The sequence below is a fragment of the Dipteris shenzhenensis genome, chromosome 2, assembly GCF_047967505.1.
Source record: "Dipteris shenzhenensis isolate YYH24624 ecotype China chromosome 2, Dip_SZ_1.0, whole genome shotgun sequence".
Lineage (NCBI taxonomy): Eukaryota > Viridiplantae > Streptophyta > Polypodiopsida > Gleicheniales > Dipteridaceae > Dipteris > Dipteris shenzhenensis.
Window position 1 is genome coordinate 7,683,223 of NC_141597.1, and position 21,693 is coordinate 7,704,915.

Here is a 21,693-nt window from a genome sequence, read left to right on the forward strand (position 1 = left end):
CCACCTTTCCTTGATAAAATGTGACTTTATTTTCTGCCATTAAACACATGATTTTTTAAATGCACATACAGTTGTTGTCGCAAGACACAGCTGTACTTTCCATCCATTGCATCCCAGTCTTGCTTTGTTTTCTTTGTCTCTTTTCTATCTAGACTCTAAGGCTCAAATATGATAACTGATAGCCTCAAACATAGATTTTATTTAAATTGAAAGTGATATATTCCATTCAAAACGAATCATACAACAGGTGGGAGAGAAAGTACTCTATCCCTAGCCTCAACAATGTGGCAAAAAAGCCATGGTGGTGGTCTAAAATGCCACGACATCCCAAAAGGGGTCAAATGAAAAAATAATGAGCAGTCCCATGTCCTCATGAAGGATAAAAGTCTCCCTAGCCTCAAACATAGAGCAATGGGATAGAGTAAGCATACTCAAATTTTAAAGAGGCCAGAAGTGTAATGCGGCTGGAGTATGTTGTTTGTTGGGTGAAGAGTTTTAGAACGATAAATTGGGGCATGTCGAACTCCTGGTAAAGAGATTGAGCATCCATAGATCTGTGGATAAGGCATGAAGAAGGAATTTCCTTTCCCTCCTGTTGATTGCAGGGCATTATTTCATCACTTTTGCAATCTGCATGGTTTGAACCATTTAAGCTTCATACGGTGGGTGCATCCCTCCAGTTGATTGTAGGGCACTATTTCATCACTTTTGCAATCTGCATGGTTTGAACCATTTAAGCTCCATACTGTGGGTGCATCCCTTCTAGCAAGTACTTGAAGATAAGTTCTTAATTGTATATAGCTTCGCCCCCTAGCTCTGTCTATATTATCTTGATATTCAAAAAACTATATGGTATGTCAGTTTCCTCTTCATGGAATTATTGGAATAAGAAGGATCTTCGTAGGAAGTTGGAGTTTGGATTCCCTAGTTTGAGGGGACAAGAATATGGAATCTAAAACCATTTTGATTTTTGATTTTCAAAAAAGGGGAGAGGGGATAGGTGAGTTCACTTTGTGGACCCACATGTGAAGAAAAGAAAAAGGTGAAGGAAGGCTAGATTCTAGATTTCAAATAATACTAAGGACCCTATGCAGAATTCTAGATTTTAGAAAAAGGTGAAGGACGGGTAGATTTTAGATTTCAAAGAATGCTAAGGACCCTATGCAGAAGGCTTTCCATGTGATACTAGAATTCCTTTTAGAAATGAGCACATGCGAACTTGAAACTAAGGGACCTTTTTTACCTGAATCTGAGATGCGCTGCCAATTAAGACAATGTTTGCGTCTGTCTATGCGCAGGTACTCTTTAGTATATCAAAGGTAACCATTCTTAGTCACTGGAATGGATCTGTGGCATACCTGTATTTTGTTTAGTAGATTAATACTGAACCAGGTCTATGATGAACGAGTTGCCTTGGGATAAGTGAGAGCTCTCTAGGTCTTTTAACAAATATAACAGGAAGCTTTACATCTCTGAAGGGAGAAAACAACATAAAATTGAATCAATGAGGCAGTCCTTGAGACCCGGTAAAAGATATACATTGTAAAATGGTGATGCTTGCATCCTCTGCTGGAGGTGCCTCATCTATGACAATCAAGTTCTCCAGTGAGATCCTCATGGTGGTATTAGTTTTCGACTTGGAACATTATATATTGTTGGGGCAAAGAAATGCTGTGACAACTAGTCCAAGTATTTACGGAAGGATGATTAGGAACAGGCTATTCCACCTGAACAATGAGTAATGTGTGATGCCATAGGCTTCAGTTACAGATTTACATCTCTACAATGCATATAAGGATCCCACATGGTGAAAGATGCTTCTCAATCTTCAAGTAATGATTGTACAATATGATTGTCGCATGGCTATCTTACCTTACATTATAAATGTAATGAAGGTGGGAAATAGCAGGGAATTAGGTGGGAAATAGGTGGGAAAAAATAAAGGAAGTTGGTGGTAAGATATGAGAAAGAAGGGGGGACTATATAAGTCAGCCCCTAATGATTTGTATGGCACTTTTTGATGTGACATCTAATCCTATCCACTCTCCCTCCTCCTTCCTCCTACCTGCTGCCTACGCTCACACTCTCTCTCTCCTCCCTCTCTCTATCTCTCTATCCCCTCATCCTTCTCTCTCTTCCTCTCTCCTTCCCCTTCTCCTCTCTTCTCCTCCCTTCCTTCTGCTATTCTCTCCCGGTATCAGAGCTCTGACTCTGGCACCTCTACTTCCCTTTCACCCTTCATTCCAAATCCCACTACAAGCCAACACCAAGGCATCTCGATGGCCAATTGCTAAGCAGCGTTTGGACAAGTAGCACAAGAGAATTTTAAGTCCAGGCCTACGCAGCGTAGGACAAGGAATGATTCCGCAATGTACTATGCAGATGCTCCAGCTATCAACGACACGCCTGACGGCCAACTACACAGTTCTTGAATTTCAACTAGACGTCAATCCAACCTCTAGTTGCTTGTGGGACTAGCTGATTCGATAACTGGTCAGTGCCTAAGCAGTTCTCCACACATTCGAAGCTTTCAGGAATCGACATGACTCGACTTATTGCCTCTCGTTTGCTTCCTAAGTTGCATCGCTGAAATCAGTTGCCCTTCCTCGTCCTTCCCGACGCAAGCTGTCCGTTTAACCAACTAGTGCCGTGATCACCGTCGAGCACAGCCACACACCGTCTGGTGCGCCGCCTAACCACGCCACGTTGCCTTCGCCTCCCCCGTCACCTATCCTACAAACCTTAGCCTCTAAGGTTACTAGAAACTACAGTGGGTTAGTTGGTTGGTTAGTTTAGTTTAGGTTTGATTAGGTCTAGCTAGTTAGTGGGTTGAGTTACTTTGGCTAGGTTAGGTTAGTGCTAACTAACGTTAAATGGTCTAGTTAGGTTACCTTAGGTCAATGTCCTAACTGTCTTACCAGTCGTAGGTTAGGAGTCCTAACTGTCTTAGGTGACTTAGGAACCCACCCCCCCCCCCCAAAAAAAAAAAAAAAAGAGGAGGGTTAAAAGTTCACTTTTCAGCTTCTTTTTAGGGGCCTTCCATAGCCCGTTTGGAGCCATGTTGCTCTGTTTCGAAGCTTCTTCGACGACTTTTCTTCCATCCTAGCCTCTCCATCGACTTTTGTGTGTTTCCACACACTATCTCAGGTGCTCATTACAGCAGGGATTTGCTATCCATTTCTCCTTGCCTACATGGTGAGTCACCATGGCACCGAAGCATGCCCCTCGTGATATATTGCATGACACTGATGAGGTTGCTCAATATGAGCAATTGCCTACCACAGTGGCTGCATCTACTAGTGGTGCAGAGGTTCCTTCCACTCAACCTCTCTCTCTTGCATCCCGAGAAGCGCATGTAGCGCAGACGCAGTTTCTGGATGCCCTTTCCTCTATGCTCCAGGGTGCTTTCTGCGAGATAGGATAGGAGTTCAGTCATTAGCTTACCACAGCCATGGCTATGTAGGATACGGCTCTTGTCCAGATGGGACAACAGATTGGTCAGCAGGTCACATCTGCCATTGCTATGTAGGATAAGGGTAAGCAGCCCGCACCCTAGCACAGGGACCATTTAGTCAGGGTGTTTTGTTTGCTCCACATAGGGGTTTTATGGCAGATGCTTGTCGTGCCTATGAGCATCAGTCTTCTGGACCATTGCATGTATCCCAGCTTGGGGATTATTTGGACTTAGTTGATGCATTTTCTATGCCACAAAGCACCTTCTTGCAGGATGTCAAGCCATCTTTTGGCTCTCAACTTTCTGCATCTATGTAGGATGAGCCGTCTCTTTTGGGCCGACCCGTTGGTGTGCATCCAGCTAGTGCTGCTTTCACTGCACCAGCGAGTATGCCTGGAGCTGGCTTGGGTTTATATGGCAGCCCATACCCTTGGGAGAGAGGTCAGTCCTCTTCTCATCCCTTTGGTATGCCATCATTTCGGAGCGATGTATTTGGCAGAAAGACCCAGCCCGAGGCTCATGCACCTATCGCTCCACCAGCGAGCACATATAGCCAGAGGCAGCCAATGCATCAGATAGCAGCAGCTTCTACACAGCACGGGGTTGGTGGTGGGCAGCAAGCCACTTTTGATGACATGTTGGCAGATTCTTTGTGTTCATATAAGGCCCTACTTGAGGCCATCAAACTTGAGACGCCCTTCTCCGATTATGTGAACCTTAGGCATGATGATGCCAGCACTTTTGGAGGTTACACACACAAGAATTATGCAGCCAAGGATATCAAAGACAAACTCACAGTGCATAAGTTTAAAGGGGACACTTGCACTCCCAATGAGTTGGAGGACTAGCTCATGAAGCTGGAAGACTATTTCAGCTTCTACCGCAAGTCTGAGGAGCGCATCATTTTTGCGGTTATGCATATGCAGGACTATGCCCACACATGGTGGCGATACATGAGGGATTCACCTCAGAGACTAACCACTTGGAGGGGTTTCAAAGAATTGATGGTCACTACATTTGTATCTCCACTTGTATTGGATCAATACTTGGCTGAATTTTATGCCTTGTCACAGACCGGTACAGTCCAAGAGTACTTGCAGCACTTTTGGGGGCTTTCCCTATTTGTGCAGGACGTATCTGAAAAGGGAAAGCTGCCGCGTTTCATCCATGGGTTAAGTTCTTCTCTTGCAAATGTGAAGGCACATAATCCTCAAACAATTGAGAGGGAAGCTCAAGTTGTAGAAGTATTCGAGCCTAAATATGCTAGCAAGCACAGAATTGCCATGGGCAGCTCGCATGCTATGGGGTATGACGCTAAGTCGAAGCCTAAGTTTGCTGAGTGGACTGACAAGAAATCTGCAGCAGCACCATTTCCTCGCTTTCCTACTGTCTCAGGTAGTAAGATGCCGTATGCCAAGCCTTACAGGTATCCTGATGCCAAGCTTGGAGGCAAGCCTACTACTGGAAATGAGCAGCCTGAGATAAAACAGCATACACGGGCAATAATGGACAGCAGAAAGAAGGCCAACTTATGTTTTAAATGTGGCAAGAAATGGACTCCTGAGCACAGGAATGTGTGCAAGATGCGCAACAGTGGTACTGCCAAGCTCAGCATGATCATTGACCTCCCAGATGACGAGGAATTGTTTGATGCCCGAGGTTCTTTGGATACGTCTCAGGATGAGATGGCAAAAACACATGATGCAGATGAGGCTCCTGACACTGGAGCCATGAAGGGCACTGACTTTCCTTTTGATCCTGGTGGTGCTACTGCGCATGACACCCATGCTTCGCATTCGTATGAGATTCTGCCCACTGGTGGCATGAGAGGCCATAGGCCCACACCCTTTTCTGTGGAGCATCACGATGCGATGCCTTTTTATGCACATGAAGATGCAGGTGGTAATGCTCCTGTGAACGAGGAGGAGGTTTATTGGGATGCCCAGCCAACACTTTATACTATTTCCATGCATGCCCCGATGGGTGCCAAAAGTGCTGATATTATTAGATTAACAGGGATGATTAATGGCAGGATTGTGCATGTGTTGCTAGGCAGCGGTAGCACCCACAGTTTTGTTAATTGCAAGACCTTATAGAGGGTGGGACTGATTGTTACTGAGATAGACCATGGGCTGAGAGTAGAAGTGGCCAATGGACAGCATATGATCAGTAGATCTTGTTGCCAAGATGCAAGGACTGAGTTCTCTGATGACTATACATTTGCAGGTGATCTCTTGGCACTTAACATGGGCCCAATAGATGTTGTCCTGGGCTGTGATTGGTTGCAATCACTGGGCAGAATCAGCATGGATTTCAATGCCTTAACACTCAGCTTTGTCCACAGGGATGGATCAGTTACATGGCATGGTATTGGAGCTCCTAAATTGCAGGTCATTTCAGCAAGGCAGTTGGCCAGAGAGCTCAAGATGGGCAGCAGCATATATGCATTAAATGTGTCAGTAACTAAGGATGGTGGCACTTCCCGTGTTGATGATTGTGATATGCAGAGATTGCTCTCAGAATTTGCAGATGTGTTTGCTGATTTGCCATCACAGTTGCCTCCGAGAAGAGATGTAGATCATGCCATAGTCCTAGAACTTGGTAATAAGCCAATCAATAAGGCCCCATACCGACTCTCTAAGGTAGAACAAGAGGAAGTGGCAACTCAAGTGAGGGACTTACTTTAGAAGAGTTTCATCACTCATAGCACTCCTCCTTTTGCATCCCATGTGCTCCTGGTAAAGGACGGTTCTTACCGTATGTGCATTGACTACAGAGACTTGAATAAGGTCACCATCAAGAACAGTTTTCCAATCCCCATGATAGATGACCTGTTGGATGAACTCAAGGGTGCTCAGTTTTTTACTAAAATTGATTTGAGGTCCGGCTATCATCAGATTAGAATGAAAGCTGGGGATGAGCACAGGAAAGCCTTTCGCACAGAGAGGGGACTGTATGAGTTTAAGGTGATGTCTTTTGGATTGACTAATGCACCAGCTACCTTCCAGGCACTTATGAACAAGATTTTGCAGCCTCTCCTTTTCAAATATGTGCTGGTCCTTCTCCTATGTTGGGTTTTATCTTCACAAAGCTGCTGGTCCTCCCCGACCTTGCTGCTGCTCCCCCTTCTCCTCAGCCGTACGTCTTCTCTCCCTCTCCCCTCTGCGCTCGTCTCCCTCCTATAGCTCCTCTCAGCCCTCCGCCCTCTCCTCTCAGCCTCTCCGCTCTCTCTCTCTCTCTACCCCGCTCCTTCTACTCCGCTCCCTCTACCTTGCTGCTACCCTCCTGTCGTACAGCTATACGGCCTCCTGCCCTACTCCCTCTACCTGCCTGTCCTCTCTTCTCTGCCCTAGCCTCTACGTGCCACCCTCTCCGTCCTACCCTCTCCTCCCTAGCCCCTTCTTCCTCTTCGCCTACCCTTTCCTCCCCCTTCCCTAGCCTCCCCAGAGGACGGTAATACATTCTTCTTCTTCTTCTTCTTCTTCTTCTCCTCCTAGTCTCCTTGTACACTCTCCCTACCCTCTCCTCCCCCTTCCCTCCTTACATCCTCTCCTCTCCCTACCTGCTGCCCCCTCCTTCCCTTGCCCTCACTCTCTCCCTCTCGCTGCCCCCTTCTCCCTCTCCCACTCCCTCTCCCTCTCCCCCCCTGCTGCCCCTTCTCGCCTTCACCCTCTCTCTCTCCCTCCCTGCTATCCTCTTCTTTGCTCGCCATTCCTAGCAGCATTGTTGGTCGGACGGAGCTTTTTTTGTGTTCGAGTCGGCCTTCACACCTTGATTGACGATGGCCCAGCCTTCAGCCAATCCTCGCATGCTTCCACCGGCCGCGAAAACTATCATTTTCTCAAAAGACGAGTTGCAGCAGCTCAAAAAAGATACTGAGCAAGAAAGCTTTGCTCCAGGTTACATGCCAGGGATTGGATGCTCGCCACTCTATCTAGAGACCTTGCAGGGCACCTCACAGATGATCGACTGCTTGGGCTTCTAGGTTGTTTTTGACTCCTCGGAGGTAGTGCATACAGTGCTGCAGGCTAGCCTGTTAGCATTGGGCTCCAAGAGGATTTTTTTGACCCCTTTCTTTGGGGTTCGATCCTGTGTAGGATTTGCAGGACCCTTGGGCACTTTGCCAAAGATTGCCTAAGGAAAAAGAAAAGACCAAAAAGATCCATAGGTGCGCCTCATAGCTTCACCCGATCGGGACCTTCATCACGACCAGTTCCTATGGCCTCACGCACTGCTAGACCTTCGGCTTCACAGCCAGGACCATCAACCTCTCGTCGTGGTACTTCTATAGTGCGGATAGAACAATCAGTACGTCTTGCTTCGGTCGTCCTGTTGGGTGCTTGTTAGAGTTGGGGAGCCACTACCTCAGGCTACCATTGATGCGGTCCCGGACCCGTCTCTTTAGGCAGGAGACATTCCTCACTTGGTTCCATGTGCATATGAGATTGCTCTTGCCCCTGATCATGTACGGGAGCGCTCACCTAAGGAGAACCTTGCTCCAGAGACCCATGCCTTACTTGATAACAATGCCAAAGTCGTGACTGAGGTCATGAACATTCATGCAAAGGTCATGCAGCGACAACCCCCTTTTTCTCTTACACGTTTGTCTTCACCTGACAGAGGTTAGGGGGTTATTGGTTCCACTTCGCTTTCTGCAGGGCTCCTTCGCACTCTTGCGCTAGAGGTACTTCGCAGGAATTCATTTTCAGTTCTGGCAAACTTGGCTGAGTTTGAGTCAGAGGAGGAGTTTGTACCCTCTACGCTCGAGGAGCACATCTTTCATAAATCTATGGACAGAGTTTCCTCCTCAGCAGGTGTGGGTATACTTTCCCCAGTTGACTTTCCTTCTCTTGATAGGAGGAACTTTTCGTAGGAGAGGGATTTCTCCACAACCAGGTCGGGTAGGATATTCCATCCAGCTTCTTGCTCTCGCAGATGAGGATTCTCAATTGAAACGTTCAGAGCCTCGGGGGTGTATTTCATCACCGCCACAGGCAGCTGATTTGTAACCAGCTTCATCCAGGTGTTACTAGGGGTCCCATGGACATTTTGATGATTCAGGAACACAAATTGGATGTCAGGGGGATTGTGCCAAGTCGGGTAAGCTTCTTTCAGGCCATACTTTTTGGTCGCCCACCTTGGGCACCAGGGGAGGTACTTGCATCTTTGTTTCGTCTTCTATACTCCCCTTAGTGATTGGACATGGGATCATAGTCCCTTCCAGAGCTCAGTGGATTTTACTTTTGATTGGTGGGCATAAGGTTGGTCTTTAAACCTATATGCATCCAATTCTAGAGGAGATCGTGTCCTTTTGTGGAAGGAATTGCTCTCTTGGTCACATATTGCAGATGCTTGGATTATAGGGAGCAATTTCAACATGGTTGAAATGCCCTCAAACAAAAGGGGTGGTAGAAAAGGTGGAATTCACTCCGTAGAGACAGCAGCATGGGATGCCTTCCTTTTTCAGTACAGTGGCAGGGATGCTTGGCACAATGATGCTTTTCACATTTAGCCACATTCTCTCATGTTTTCTTGGTTGAACAGGAGGTTGCAGATCCCTATACATGCACGGATTGATAGATTTTATGTGGATGATTGGGCTCTTGACAGAGGTGGTACTTTTCGCATTGCAGGTGGGGTGTCCACTTCAGATATTTTCCAGTGGTTTTGATGGTCTCAGATCCCCATGTGAGGCGCCACTCTGCCAGTGTTAGGATTCCAGATTCTTTTTATACAGAGGAGGGCATTGCAGAGACAGTGTTGAGGACTTGGGTATCTCATTTGCAGGATGGGCAACTTTCTTCTTCAGACTTAGCTGCAGCCCTCTCTGATATTAGTGATTTTAATCTTTCAGTTGCTCATATCAAGAGGGGTGATATCCTCAGGAGTGAGATAGGTATTCGCGAGCAGTTGGCTGCCCTCCCGAGGGAGGAGCAGAAGAGGCCTACAGATGCTTGGATTCAGGAGCGCCTTGCTGCAATAAGGGCTCAGATCAAAGAGCAGAGTATGCCTTTCATGCCAGAGAGTCATTTTGGACTCAGATGAGAGGTAGGGTCAACAAGCAGTTCTTCTCTACTCTTGGCCTGAGACATAGTAGGGAGAGCGTCTCACAGGTTGTTGAGTCAGACGGAGTTCTTCAGACACATCCAAATGCCGTCTTGCAGGTTGCCACCGATTTCTATGCCTCCCTTCTTACAGCAAATCCTGACACTCAGGCCACAAATGATGCTAGAGTGGTTATTTGGCGGCTCTTACTGGGGTTGGTGATGATTGTTTCACTTGATGCACCCTTCACCAAGGTAGAGTTCATGACTGCTCTCTCTGCCGTCACAAGGGCAAGTGTCCTGGTTCAAATGGAATTGTCCCCTTATTTTTTATTACTTTTTGGGATCAAATTGGGGATCACATTACCTCAGCCCTGCAGGGTGTATGGGACTTGGGTGAGATGCCAGACTCACTTACAAAGGGCCTCATTCATTTGATTCTGAAAGGGGGTTGCAAGAATTTAGTGTCTCAATACAAATGGATTACCTTGCTGAGTACCTTGTATAAAATCTTAGCTAAAGCTATTAGCCTTCGTCTGCAGCCCTTTCTACTAGATCTTATTCATGATACGCAGACAGGTTTTGTGCATGGCAGGAGCATCTTTGATAATATCTTCTCATTTTGGGAGGCCTTAGATTGGGCCATGCATAATGGCCACAGGCTGGCCATTCTACTCTTGGATTTTGAGAAAGCTTATGACAGGGTAGATTGGGGCTTTGTGGAGGGCACAATTACACGTTTTGGCTTCTCAGATACATGGATCAAAGGGATGTCAGCCCTCTACAGATCAGCCCACAGCCAGGTTCTTATTGGTGGAGTGAGAGGGGACAGATTCAGATTACCAGATCAGTCCATCAAGGATGCCTCTTAGCCTCCTATTTATTCCTTTTTGTGAATGAGGCTATGAACTATTACATTAGAGCTCACGCTGGGATTGTAGGGCTCAGGCTTCCTCTGAGGCAGAAGGATGAGCTCTTAAACAGTGAGTTGGCAGATGATACGGCTGTTTTTTTGGATGCCACTCCACAGACATTGAATTCATTCAGGACAGCATTGGATTTGTTTTGCATTGCGGCAAGTACACACATAAATTGGAACAAATTCAATGGTTTTTGGATCATTGATGAGGACACTTCACTCTAGGGGATTGACATAGGGTTCACTTGGATTCAAAGGGGAGTATCTGTCAGGTATTTGGGATGCCAGGTTAGGGTGGGCATCTCTCCGACACAGCAGTTCGCTCCCGTGTTGGAGAGTATCAAGAGGAAACTCATCTTTTGGAGTTCAGCTAGACTTGACCTTGCATCTAGAGTTGTAGTTGTGAACCAGGTCTTATTGGCCACTGCCTGGTTTGTCTGCTCATGTTGGTGCAGATCTAGAGGTTGTATTGCTCAGCTAATGAGACCTACCAGGAACTTCCCATGGAGTGGTTTAGATGGCACCTCAGATGTTGTAGCTAGGGTGGCTTGGGAGACCCTCATTCTCCCCACAAGAGAAGGTCTCAATATTATTAATCCGAACTTGCCGTGTATGGCCTTACTCTGCAAGTTCGTAGTACGTGGATTGATGCCTGGACAAGAACCTTGGAAGGAATTTTTCTCACGCAGCATTTAGTCTTATGCCCCTTCTCATGGGGGAGATTGGTTCGACAGCAGCAGATGGATGTTTACTTCAGCCCATCTCAAATCTCCCACTTCTCCTCTCATTATTGCTATTTTGAAAGCTTGGGGCTGCTTTGAAAACAAACTTTGCAGAGTTCCACCCAACTCTCATGAAGAAATTCACAAACAGCCAATCATGTGGAATAACTTGATTTTGGATGATCATGGCAAGCCACTTGGAGTGTCACATTATATGCAGTGGTCTAGATGGGAGATGGGACTTGCCTCTACGGTAGGCGCTTGGCAAGGCTTTATGAGATTTCCAAAGGATCAGAGACTTTTAGCAGTTGGCCACCTCAAAGGAAGTGCACTCAGGATACAACAGATACAGGTAGCCATTTCACCAGAGTGGATTGACACAGATGGCATGCTGTTACAGAGTCCACTTGGTTTGGGGAGCATTCTTAGGGACAGGCATTCCGTTACAGATCATTGCATTGCAGGATGCACATGAGGATAACCTTGTCTTTGATGTTTAGTCCGGAGGCAGACTTATAAAATCTTCTGATGATATTCTTTTGGAGGTTGCTTTTCAGCGTGTCAGGATTGCAGGATTTATGGAGTGGGGCAAGGACTCGTAGTGGTATCTTGATCGTGATCCTATTCTCCTTGCGCTGGGGTCTTGGAGACCTTGGCTGTATGGCGGTTCCCCTATTAGGTTCTTGCAGTGGGACTCAGGGGAGTGGGAATGGATTGATGAGGGGCACCGAGAGAAGAGCTTCCCCTTCTATCGCTACACAGTTAGAAATGCTCGGAGATTTCAGCTCAGCAGTAGAGGTTGGAGACCCTCCAGAGCGCCATATTGGGATAGTTTTCAGATTTTTGCACTTGTGCGGAAGAACTTTTGGCATAGGCTCTGGAAATCCCTCAGGAATAGAAAGATTACTCTTTTCTTTTGGCTTTCTATTCATGGAGGGATTGCAGTAAACCTATGAGATGGTTGTCATATGGCAGTTGAGTCAGTACATCATTGCCTTTGGGAGTGCAGACAGGCGAGGACGATCTGAAAAGGTGTTGCTAGGATTTTCAGCACCTTTCTATATGACTTGGGGTTCAATGGCTTGGTTATCTCTTACTGGCCCATAGGTGTTCTTCGAGGGACATGATCCAGATCCATCTTTCATTGTACGACCACACTCAGTGGAGTCATGTTTCTTCCAGGATGTTCCCTTCACTCCTTTCAGAGCTGCTCATGCCTCAGTAGAGACGTCTTGGGAGATTTTGGCTAGCATTGCAGCTTGGCATATTTGGAGAGCTAGATGTACAGAGGCGATGGAGAGTATCCAAGTTCACCCTTCCCAGACTATGGCCAGTATTTAGACTGACACAGTACACACTCTAATGGCCATTTGGGCAAGCATGCAGGAATCCTCCAGAGCAGCCACAGCCAGGAGAGTTACTTTTCTTAGAGTTTGGAGAGGATCTCCCTTCTTCTCTGAGTCTCCTTCAGGGTTGAGATGGCATTTTCAGCCTCCGTCTTGGATCTTTATTAGCTCATTTTGAGCTGTTTTTTTCCTCATGCATTGCATGATGTACTCCCGCATTTGAGCTTGCTCTCGTGGTTTTCTTTCATACTTAATGAAGTAATTTTCTTGAAAAAAAAATAAATATGTGCTAGTATTTTTTTATGACATCCTCATTTATAGCAAGGATAAGCAAGAGCACATCAGACATGTCAAGCAAGTGCTGGACTTTTTGAGGTTGCATCAGCTTTATGCTAAAGCCAACAAATGCACTTTTATGGCACAAGAGGTTGAGTATCTTGGACACATTGTGAGCAAGGATGGCATTCGAGTGGATCCTGCAAAGGTGAAATGCATTGAGGATTGGTCGCAGCCACGCAACCCTACTCAATTGAGGGGATTTCTAGGTCTTGCTTCCTTCTACAGGCGCTTTATTCGCAAGTTTGCCAAGAGGGCAGCCCCTCTGACAGACCTTTTGAACAAGGATGCACTTATGTGGTCTACAGATGCACAACACAGCTTTGAAGATCTGAAATTCGACCTCACTCATGCTCCTGTGTTGGTATGCCCTGATTTTTCACGTACTTTCATTGTGGAGGCAGATGCCAGTGGCAAAGGATTAGGGGTTGTGCTAAGGCAAGAACACGGGATAATTGCTTTTGAAAGCAAGAAATTGGATGCCAAGGAATTGGATTATCATGTGTATGATCAGGAGATGTTGGCTCGAAAGCATGGCACCACTACCTGTACGGTAGCAAAATCAAGGTTAAGACAAATCATAGGACACTCAGGTATTTCCTTACGCAGCCCAACTTGTCAATGAAGCAGAAGAGGTGGTTGGCTGAGGTTCAGTCTTATGATTTCGACATTGAGTACAGGAAAGGGAAAGAAAACGTGGTTGCAGATGCCTTATCCCGTATGTGGGCTTGCAGTTTGTCTGCCATTTCTACCATCTACCAGGAGTGGATTCATGGTATTCAATTTAAGCTGTATAATGGGCTGTTGTGGTGCAAGGACAGAATTTATTTGGTGCCAGATTCAAAGTACCGACTGCTGGTCTTATAGGAAATGCACTCATCTCCTATGGCAGGACATGCGGGTATTACTAAGACATATGAAAAGGTCAAACAGAGCTTTATCTAGGATGGCTTGTGGCGGGATGTAGTTAAATTTGTCAGTGAATGTTTGCCTTGCTAGTAGAATAAAGTGGACAGCCGGTTACCCACAGGTCTCTTGCAGCCATTACCTATTCCAAAAGGAAAATGGACTAACATTGCTCTGGATTTCATCTCAAGGTTGCCTTCCACGGAGCGGGGATGGGATAGCATTTTTGTGGTGGTTGACAGAATGACAAAACATGCCCATTTCATACCCACTAAGACCCGTTATTCAGCATCTCAGGTTGCTTGGCAGTTCATCGAGCATGTTTTTAAGCATCATGGCTTCCCTCGAGGGATTGTCAACGACAAAGATGCAAAATTTATGGGTCACTTTTCGCAGAAGTTATTTGCAGCAGTGGGTACTTCTCTCACACCTAGCACTGCTTACCACCCTGAGACGGATGGACAGTTAGGTTGCTTGGAAGTTCATCGAGCATGTTTTTAAGCATCATGGCTTCCCTCAGGAGATTGTCAGCGACAGAGATGCAAAATTTATGGGTCACTTTTGGCAGGAGTTATTTACAGCAGTGGGTACTTCTCTTACACCTAGCACTGCTTACCACCCTGAGACGGATGGACAGTCATAAAGGGTGAACAAATGGCTATAGGAGTATTTGAGGCATTTCTGTCATGACACACAGAAGTCTAAGTGGTTGGCACTTGTTGAATTTTGTTACAACAGTACCAAGCACATCTCTATTGGCATGAGCCCGTTCGAGGTTATGTATGGATGCACAGTGAATATGCCATCTTTAGTTGTAGACATCGCTGTGAAAAATCAGCAAGCAAGAAATGACTTGGAGAGTAGGGATGCCCTTCTGCAAATGGCTAAAAAGAATATGCAGGATGCCCAAGCCAAGCAGAAGAAGTATGCGGATGCACACAGGAGGTAACTGTCTTTTGAAGAAGGGGATTATGTGCACTTACGCCTCCATAAGAACCGTTATGCCTCGTTGAAAGGTAACACATTGCAACACGAAGCTTGCTCACATGTATTACGGTCCCTACAGGATCATTCGCAAGTTGGCGAGGTGGCGTATAAGTTGGAGCTACCCAGGACCTCTAGGATTCATAATGTTTTCCATGTGTCCTTGCTGAAGCCACATGTCGGACAGCATGTCCAAGTACTTCCTAAGCTACCACCTGTGGATGAGGAGGGCCACATACTCTATGTTCCGGAGCGCATCATGGGTTTCAGGGATCACGTACTCTGAAACAAAGCCTACACCAAGTATCTTATCAAGTAGCTTATCAAGTGGCAGGGACTTCCTGAGGATGAGAACTAATGGCATCCAGAGAGCATTGTCATCCAGAGAGCATTGTCCAAGACAACCCCTATCTCCTACTGGGCTGATTATTGTTTGCTGTTTGCTGCACCTATTTAACAGCCCGCATATAAAATTTTGAGGGCAAAATTCATTGGGGAGGGATGGCTGTAATGAAGGTGGGCAATAGCAGGGAATTAGGTGGGAAAAAAGAAGGGAAGTTGGTGGTAAGATATGAGAAAGAAGGGGGACTATATAAGTCAGCCCCTAATGATTTGTATGGCACTTTTTGATGTGACATCTAATCCTATCCACTCTCCCTCCTCCTTCCTGCTACTTGCTGCCTACGCTCACACTCTCTCTCCTCCCTCTCTCTATCTCTCTATCCCCTCATCCTTCTCTCTCTTCCTCTCTCCTTCCCCTTCTCCTCTCTTCTCCTCCCTTCCTTCTGCTATTCTCTCCCCATCTCCAAATCTCCCCCTTCCCCCTTCTCTACAATAAAGTGGTAGGCTGCCTCTCAGAAAAGGATAATTAGCATTACGAATTTCAACTATGGGATTTTGTATGCAAGATTTTAAGCGGCCATCCCATGATCGGGTTTGATCGTTTCTCTTCCAAGTTATCATATAATCCAGGATCAAACCTTATCAGTGTGAGATGTGGAAACATATAAAACCATTGTACTCTTTATTAGTCATATTCTATCATGCAATTAGTACCGTCTTTTGGACCTTACATTTCTCTTACTTCACTTCTTGGCCACGATTTGTAATTTTGGATGCAGGTGATTCCTAATGCAGTGTCATCTCAGCAGGTCATAGAGGTAAAACTAATAAATCTCAAGTCATTACTTAGATTGATTGTTTTTCTTTGTATTATTAGCCCTAACACCTTAATACGCTTTCCTACTACATCTTGCAGATCTTCTCAATGTAAATGCTTTCTATTCTCAACCCTTACAAGGTGTTTCTTACGGAATGGATGTTTCAATGATGTGAATCAATTCATCTACACAAGCGATGCTGAAATGTGTATGTCGTTCTTACACTACATTACTAAGGCCTTCATATTATGAAGAGGCACTTTGTGGGTGTAGAGGATTTTGTAGATCCCTGGACCCCCTTATTAAGTATAACCAAAATCAAATGTTGAAGCTCATCCTTCTAGAATAAGTAAATTTTATAGCAACCAATTGAGTTGATTTTAATGTGTCTTGGTATTTTGTCCTTTCATTTCTTTTTGGAGAACTTGTCAGGGGAAAGGGAGGGGCATCTTGGGAAAGGTCTTATTGGGTAGAAGGGGCCGTCTGTTTATTATATCTTTATTGTAAATTTACTTCATTTCTTTGCATTAATATTGAAAGCATAGTTGCAGACAGCTTTCTCTTGCTCCACCTCTAGATCTGAAGAATGTTCTATGGTTGATATGAATATTTTGCACTGAAAGATTGATCTTTCTTGCTCCAACACTTTGCATTGATCCATGTAACTTTTGACCGACTTCCATTCTTGGGTGAGGGTGCTTTCCATTAGCACTGTAGTATGGTGAATCTGCTGAATTAGTCAACAAACTTTAATTGATCTAGGTTTCATCTCTTTAGAAATAGAGGTTATGGCATTCTCTACTATTGATGTTAAAGTCAATTGTCAGCATTCTCTTTGCTTTCAATTGGAGGCTCTGGAAAATCTTAGTGATTGGATGTTGGTAAGCTTTTATCTCAAGTTTTCGCAGATTTGGGGCCATATACCAACGGTGGAGTCTCTCTCTCCCCCCTCTCTCTCCTTTTTCATTTCTCTAGGTTCTGATATTGGATTTGTTTGTTGCTCTAATCTGTCTCTATTGGAGAAATTAGGAATGTGGGAATTTGGATGCCCATTTTCTCATAGTTTTGTGTTGTATGAGTTACATGGTGCGCTTGGTTGAGTTTCCCCTTAAACCTTTTTGAAATCAGAGAAGGGCACGTTCCCCAATGCATGGTCATGTGACTTGTTGGTTTTCTTTTTTCTTTCTTAAAAACCTTGAAAATTGAGGAGAGAATGTTCCCCTATGGACAGCTCATCATGATTTGTTGTTTGATATAAAACTCTAAACTACCAGGGCTTATTGGACAAGGTTGTAAGTAATGCTCTAGGTTCTTCTAGATTTTGTGCAGGCATGTCCCCAGAGTTTTTTGCATAATGAGCTTTGTTCGCTTCGTGTGTCTAAGGAGTTTTCAGGTCCTCCCACTAGGTGTAAGCATTAACTCTAGTTCCTCTTGGAATGTGATAACCAGGAAGCACAAAATATCTATTTTGTTCAAACTTTGTGGTCTAGTAATGAAAGGGGAGTAAGACTATCCAAGTTTTTGTCTAAATTCCACTATTGAGGTTTGCAGTACTCATTGGTATTGTGGTTTAGCATCTTTACAAGCCACCTTTGACACTACAATTTGGATCTCAGCTTGGTTTTCAATTTCGTGTGTCTTGCTGTTTTTTATAAGTAATAGCTTATTTTTTTTCAATGAAATCAATGTGGACTAGGATCTTGAAGTGTTTGAGGGAATGTGTTGTCTTGCTCGATCAGTGATTTCTTTGTTATGATTAGCAATGGACAGTGTTTTTGAGTTCTCTCTTAGGAACTACTTCACGGCTTGAGGAACTCATTTTTATCTGTGATGACCTTTATTTTTATCATCATCATTTAATTCCTGCAAATTTCATAGAGCTAACATACAAATCGTGCAGTCTCCATACTAGTCTGCAAATCTTATCTGATGCAGGAGCATGAAAGCATTAGGTCTCAAAAAGGATCTTGTTTTGGGTTCTGGTCTCAAATCCTGGTGCTCAGCTTGCAAAGGTAGTGCTTCTCAAAATTTGTGGAGATAACAAAAGCTCAAGAAGCTGACATAATTTTTTGGGGTCTAATCCTGGTTCTCAGCATACGAAGGTGGCAATTCTAAAAATTTGTACACACACACTGACACTAGTTCAGAATAAGGCTTAGATAGTGTGAAACGTTCTTGATGAATTTAAAGAAGCGCAAAGCTGGCAAACTGTATTTACTGTAATGTGTGAGATATATAACTGGACATGGAAAGTTGTCAAGCCTGTTTCTAGTGGTATACTATCATGACATGTCTTTATTTGACTTACAAAGTCCTAACAGATTATATGTGTATATTTGGGTTGTCAATGTGTCTTATCTGTGATTACTGATATAGCTATTGTGGCAATGTTTAATCTGGTTAGAGTGTATGAGTGACGATCATCTGAATTAGTATTAGAAATTGATGTGTAAGAGAACTCTACCCCTACCCATAGTACATAGTATGAGCTAGGATATGAAATATGAAGCTCATTGCTTGAACAGACCTGGAAAACTGTGTAGTAGCTATAGCTCTTTGCTAGAACATTTAGTCAACCCACTTTTCTTTGGTTGGTTCATGTTTACTATGATATAAAATTGTAACTGGTTTTAGCACCCTGGTTTATTTGGGACTGCTAACAGTGTTGTACTCTGACTTTTGTGATATTTCATGGTGAATTTTGGGTATAAGAATGCAAGATTGGGGATTGTACAATTGGGAGTTCTCATGCATCAAGTCAGATCAAAGATTGGTTAAATGGTCAAGCTTGCTGAGATTGGATGGGTGGTTTGAAGGCGAAAGTGAAGATATGAACCGTGTGCAAGAACCACCAAAGAATCCCATTGATGCGTCAAAGTACCTGCAAATGTTGAGTCTCGCACATCCATGAATGCCTATGCAGCACGCACATAAGTTTTAAAAAAATTGCATGTCATGTTCTATCTATCTTGCTATGACATTGTTCCTTCAATTGTTTTCTGAAACAATCAAAGATAAAGGAACAACAAACTCGGTTGACACATTAACTAAAATTGCTACATATTTTTTAATTGTTATTTTAGTCATCCCCTAAGGGCCAATGAGCAACAAATATGACTATTCTAAAGGGAAGCATTAGATTGGGCCCTCAATAAGTAGTGAAATTCAATGACAACCCAGAAAATCAACACAAATGAGCAACAAATATGACTATTCTAAAGGGAAGCATTAGATTGGGCCCTCAATAAGTAGTGAAATTCAATGACAACCCAGAAAATCAACAAATATGAGGAAGGGTGCCAATGAGCAACAAATATGACTATTCTAAAGGGAAGCATTAGATTGGGCCCTCAATAAGTAGTGAAATTCAATGACAACCCAGAAAATCAACACAAGGAAGCTTCACTAGATGCAATAATGTGGTGTTTTGCCTACTCAAGGAAAAAGTACAATACCCAAGCTAGATGTGCAATTGTTGTAACCTCAAGGATGGGGAAAAAAATGGATGACTTGCATGCCTTGGATCAAGGCTGGGTAGAGCATTTTTAGACCTCGTTGAAAAGTATAAGAATGTGAGCCTTGCCCAAGCCAAAAGAATCAAAAAGTGTTAAGAGGAGAACATTGTACTTAGAGAACAACCTAATACTCCTCTATAGATGTGACATTAAATTGAGATACTTTGTAGAGGAAGCTCAACACATTTAAAGCAAAAGGTTTGTTCAGTCGAGTATACATCGTATGCAAGTCATACTATCAAGTCGAGGGTCGCCACATGCCCTTGGACCTATGATGTTCCCCAAGAGACCCGCCACTTCTTGAGGGGGCAACTCTCTCTATTACTTGGCATTTTGGTTGTCAATAGTATTGAGGTCAAAAGGCCTATATATGTCTTTGGAAAAGGACCATCTAATATTGTTGCTGCTAAAGGACCTACTAAACATGTTTCCAAAGGATATATCCCACTTGCCAAAGAACACTCGGCTACTAAGGAAGTTAAAGCTGAAGCTATTAAGAGTCTCAAGGTTCCAAAGGATATATCCCACTTGCCAAAGAACACTCGGCTACTAAGGAAGTTGAAGCTACTAAACATGTTTCCAAAGGATATATCCCACTTGCCAAAGAACACTTGGCTACTAAGGAAGTTGAAGCTGAAGCTGCTAACAGTCTCAAGTTCCCCGACTCCTCCAAGGTTAAAGAGGAGTGACTATTATCTATTACTTTGTTATTTATCTTATCTAGATGCCATGGTGCTTTCTTTATGACAGCTTTTGTGGAGAATTCCATGAGAATCTGAGGTATGTACAATATTTTTTTTCCCTACAAATATATATATATATATATATATATATATATATATATATATATATATCGTTCATACCTCTATAGATATGCTTGTTCATTTGGAATTTTCTTATATACATGTCATCTACATGTGTTTCTACGTGTTGTTAAATAGAACACAAAATAACCTTGCTGTCATGGATTGAAGAAACCAAAAAATAGAGAGAGTAAAGGAGGGGAGTTCTACAAAACAACTGATTGTTTTCAAAGGTGCAAAGAGGAACCATTACGGTAGTTAGTAAATTCATCAAGTATGGAAAGCCTACTAAAACAGTAACCACTTGTTAGGAAATTAGTACTAAATCAATACTAAATCCATATTAGTGTTGCTATTGTATTAATATATTAGTACTATATTAGTAGTAATATATCAGCACTAATATATTAGCACTAATATATTAATACTAATATATTGCTATTATATTATTATTAATAATATATTAGTACTAATAAATTTAGTACTAGTACATTAGTACTAATATATTAATATTAAATTAGTACTAAATAATGTATCAGCACTAATGTATTAGTACTAAATCAATACTGATTCCATACTAAATCAGTACTAATATATTAATACTAAATCAATACTAATTTCATACTAAATCAATACTAATATATCAATACTAAACAATACTATATCAGCACTAATATATTAGTCCTAAATCAATACTAATTCCATACTAAATCAGTACTAATATAGGAGTAGAAATTTATATATAGGATCATGAAAAGGATTGCTCCTCATTTTGATAGTGGGAAAGGCACCTGAGATGGATTCGTTATGGAAAATACCGATGTGACTAGTGAGGTAGTACCTTCTCGAGATGGATTTGTTGTAGTATGCAAGTGACGTTAAATGCAAAATGAACAGTCACATGCAATCTTTAGTGAATGAAGCTATGCAGGGGGCCTCTAGGGAAGCAAGCTTCTCTTTCCAAAGCAAATTGGTCGATACTAAATGAGTACTAAATTAGTACTATACTGGATCATGAAAAGGATGGCTCCTCATTCTCATGTGGTGGCAAAGGCACTCAAGGTGTAATGTCTTGAGAGAGAAGGTGATTGGGGTGGTGGGGTGATAGGTTCTAACTTCTTAGGCTTAAAATTTGTGCTAGTACCAGTGATGTGTGACATGAAATGAATAGTGCCAAAGTGCATGAAACCTTCAATTCTCGGAGTGGACTTGAATGACATGCATTGGGCCAATTTAGATGGTTTGTCTAAAGAGACCTCTTACTCTTCACCCTCTTGTTGGAAGATAGGCTAAATACATTGAAAGAGAGCATGCCTTCTCATTAGTTTAATGAAGCTTTGGAGGGAAACTCCTTCCCAAGCCTCCGAAACTCAGAATAGAACCCATGTAGTTATTGGAAAGATGCATCTGTCATGGCAAGCAAACTCCAAAAAGATGGACTCCATGCAAATCCTACGTTTGTGTAAAGAAGTGAATTGTGTGCAAGCAGACTCATAATTATAGG

The 21,693-nt window shown here is 43.5% G+C and overlaps 1 protein-coding gene across 1 annotated transcript in view; it reads left to right on the plus strand.

Moving 5' to 3' along the window:
* The window catches only part of IAA33 (indole-3-acetic acid inducible 33), a 40,782-nt gene extending 24,600 nt beyond the window's left edge, over positions 1-16,182 (plus strand). The window contains exons 3-4 of the mRNA XM_087393952.1: positions 15,833-15,871; positions 15,970-16,182. Of these exons, the coding sequence (XP_087250078.1) occupies positions 15,833-15,843 (11 nt within the window). The 3' untranslated portion in view covers positions 15,844-15,871; positions 15,970-16,182. The remainder of the gene's footprint in view (positions 1-15,832; positions 15,872-15,969) is intronic.
* The last annotated feature ends 5,511 nt before the right edge of the window (positions 16,183-21,693 follow it).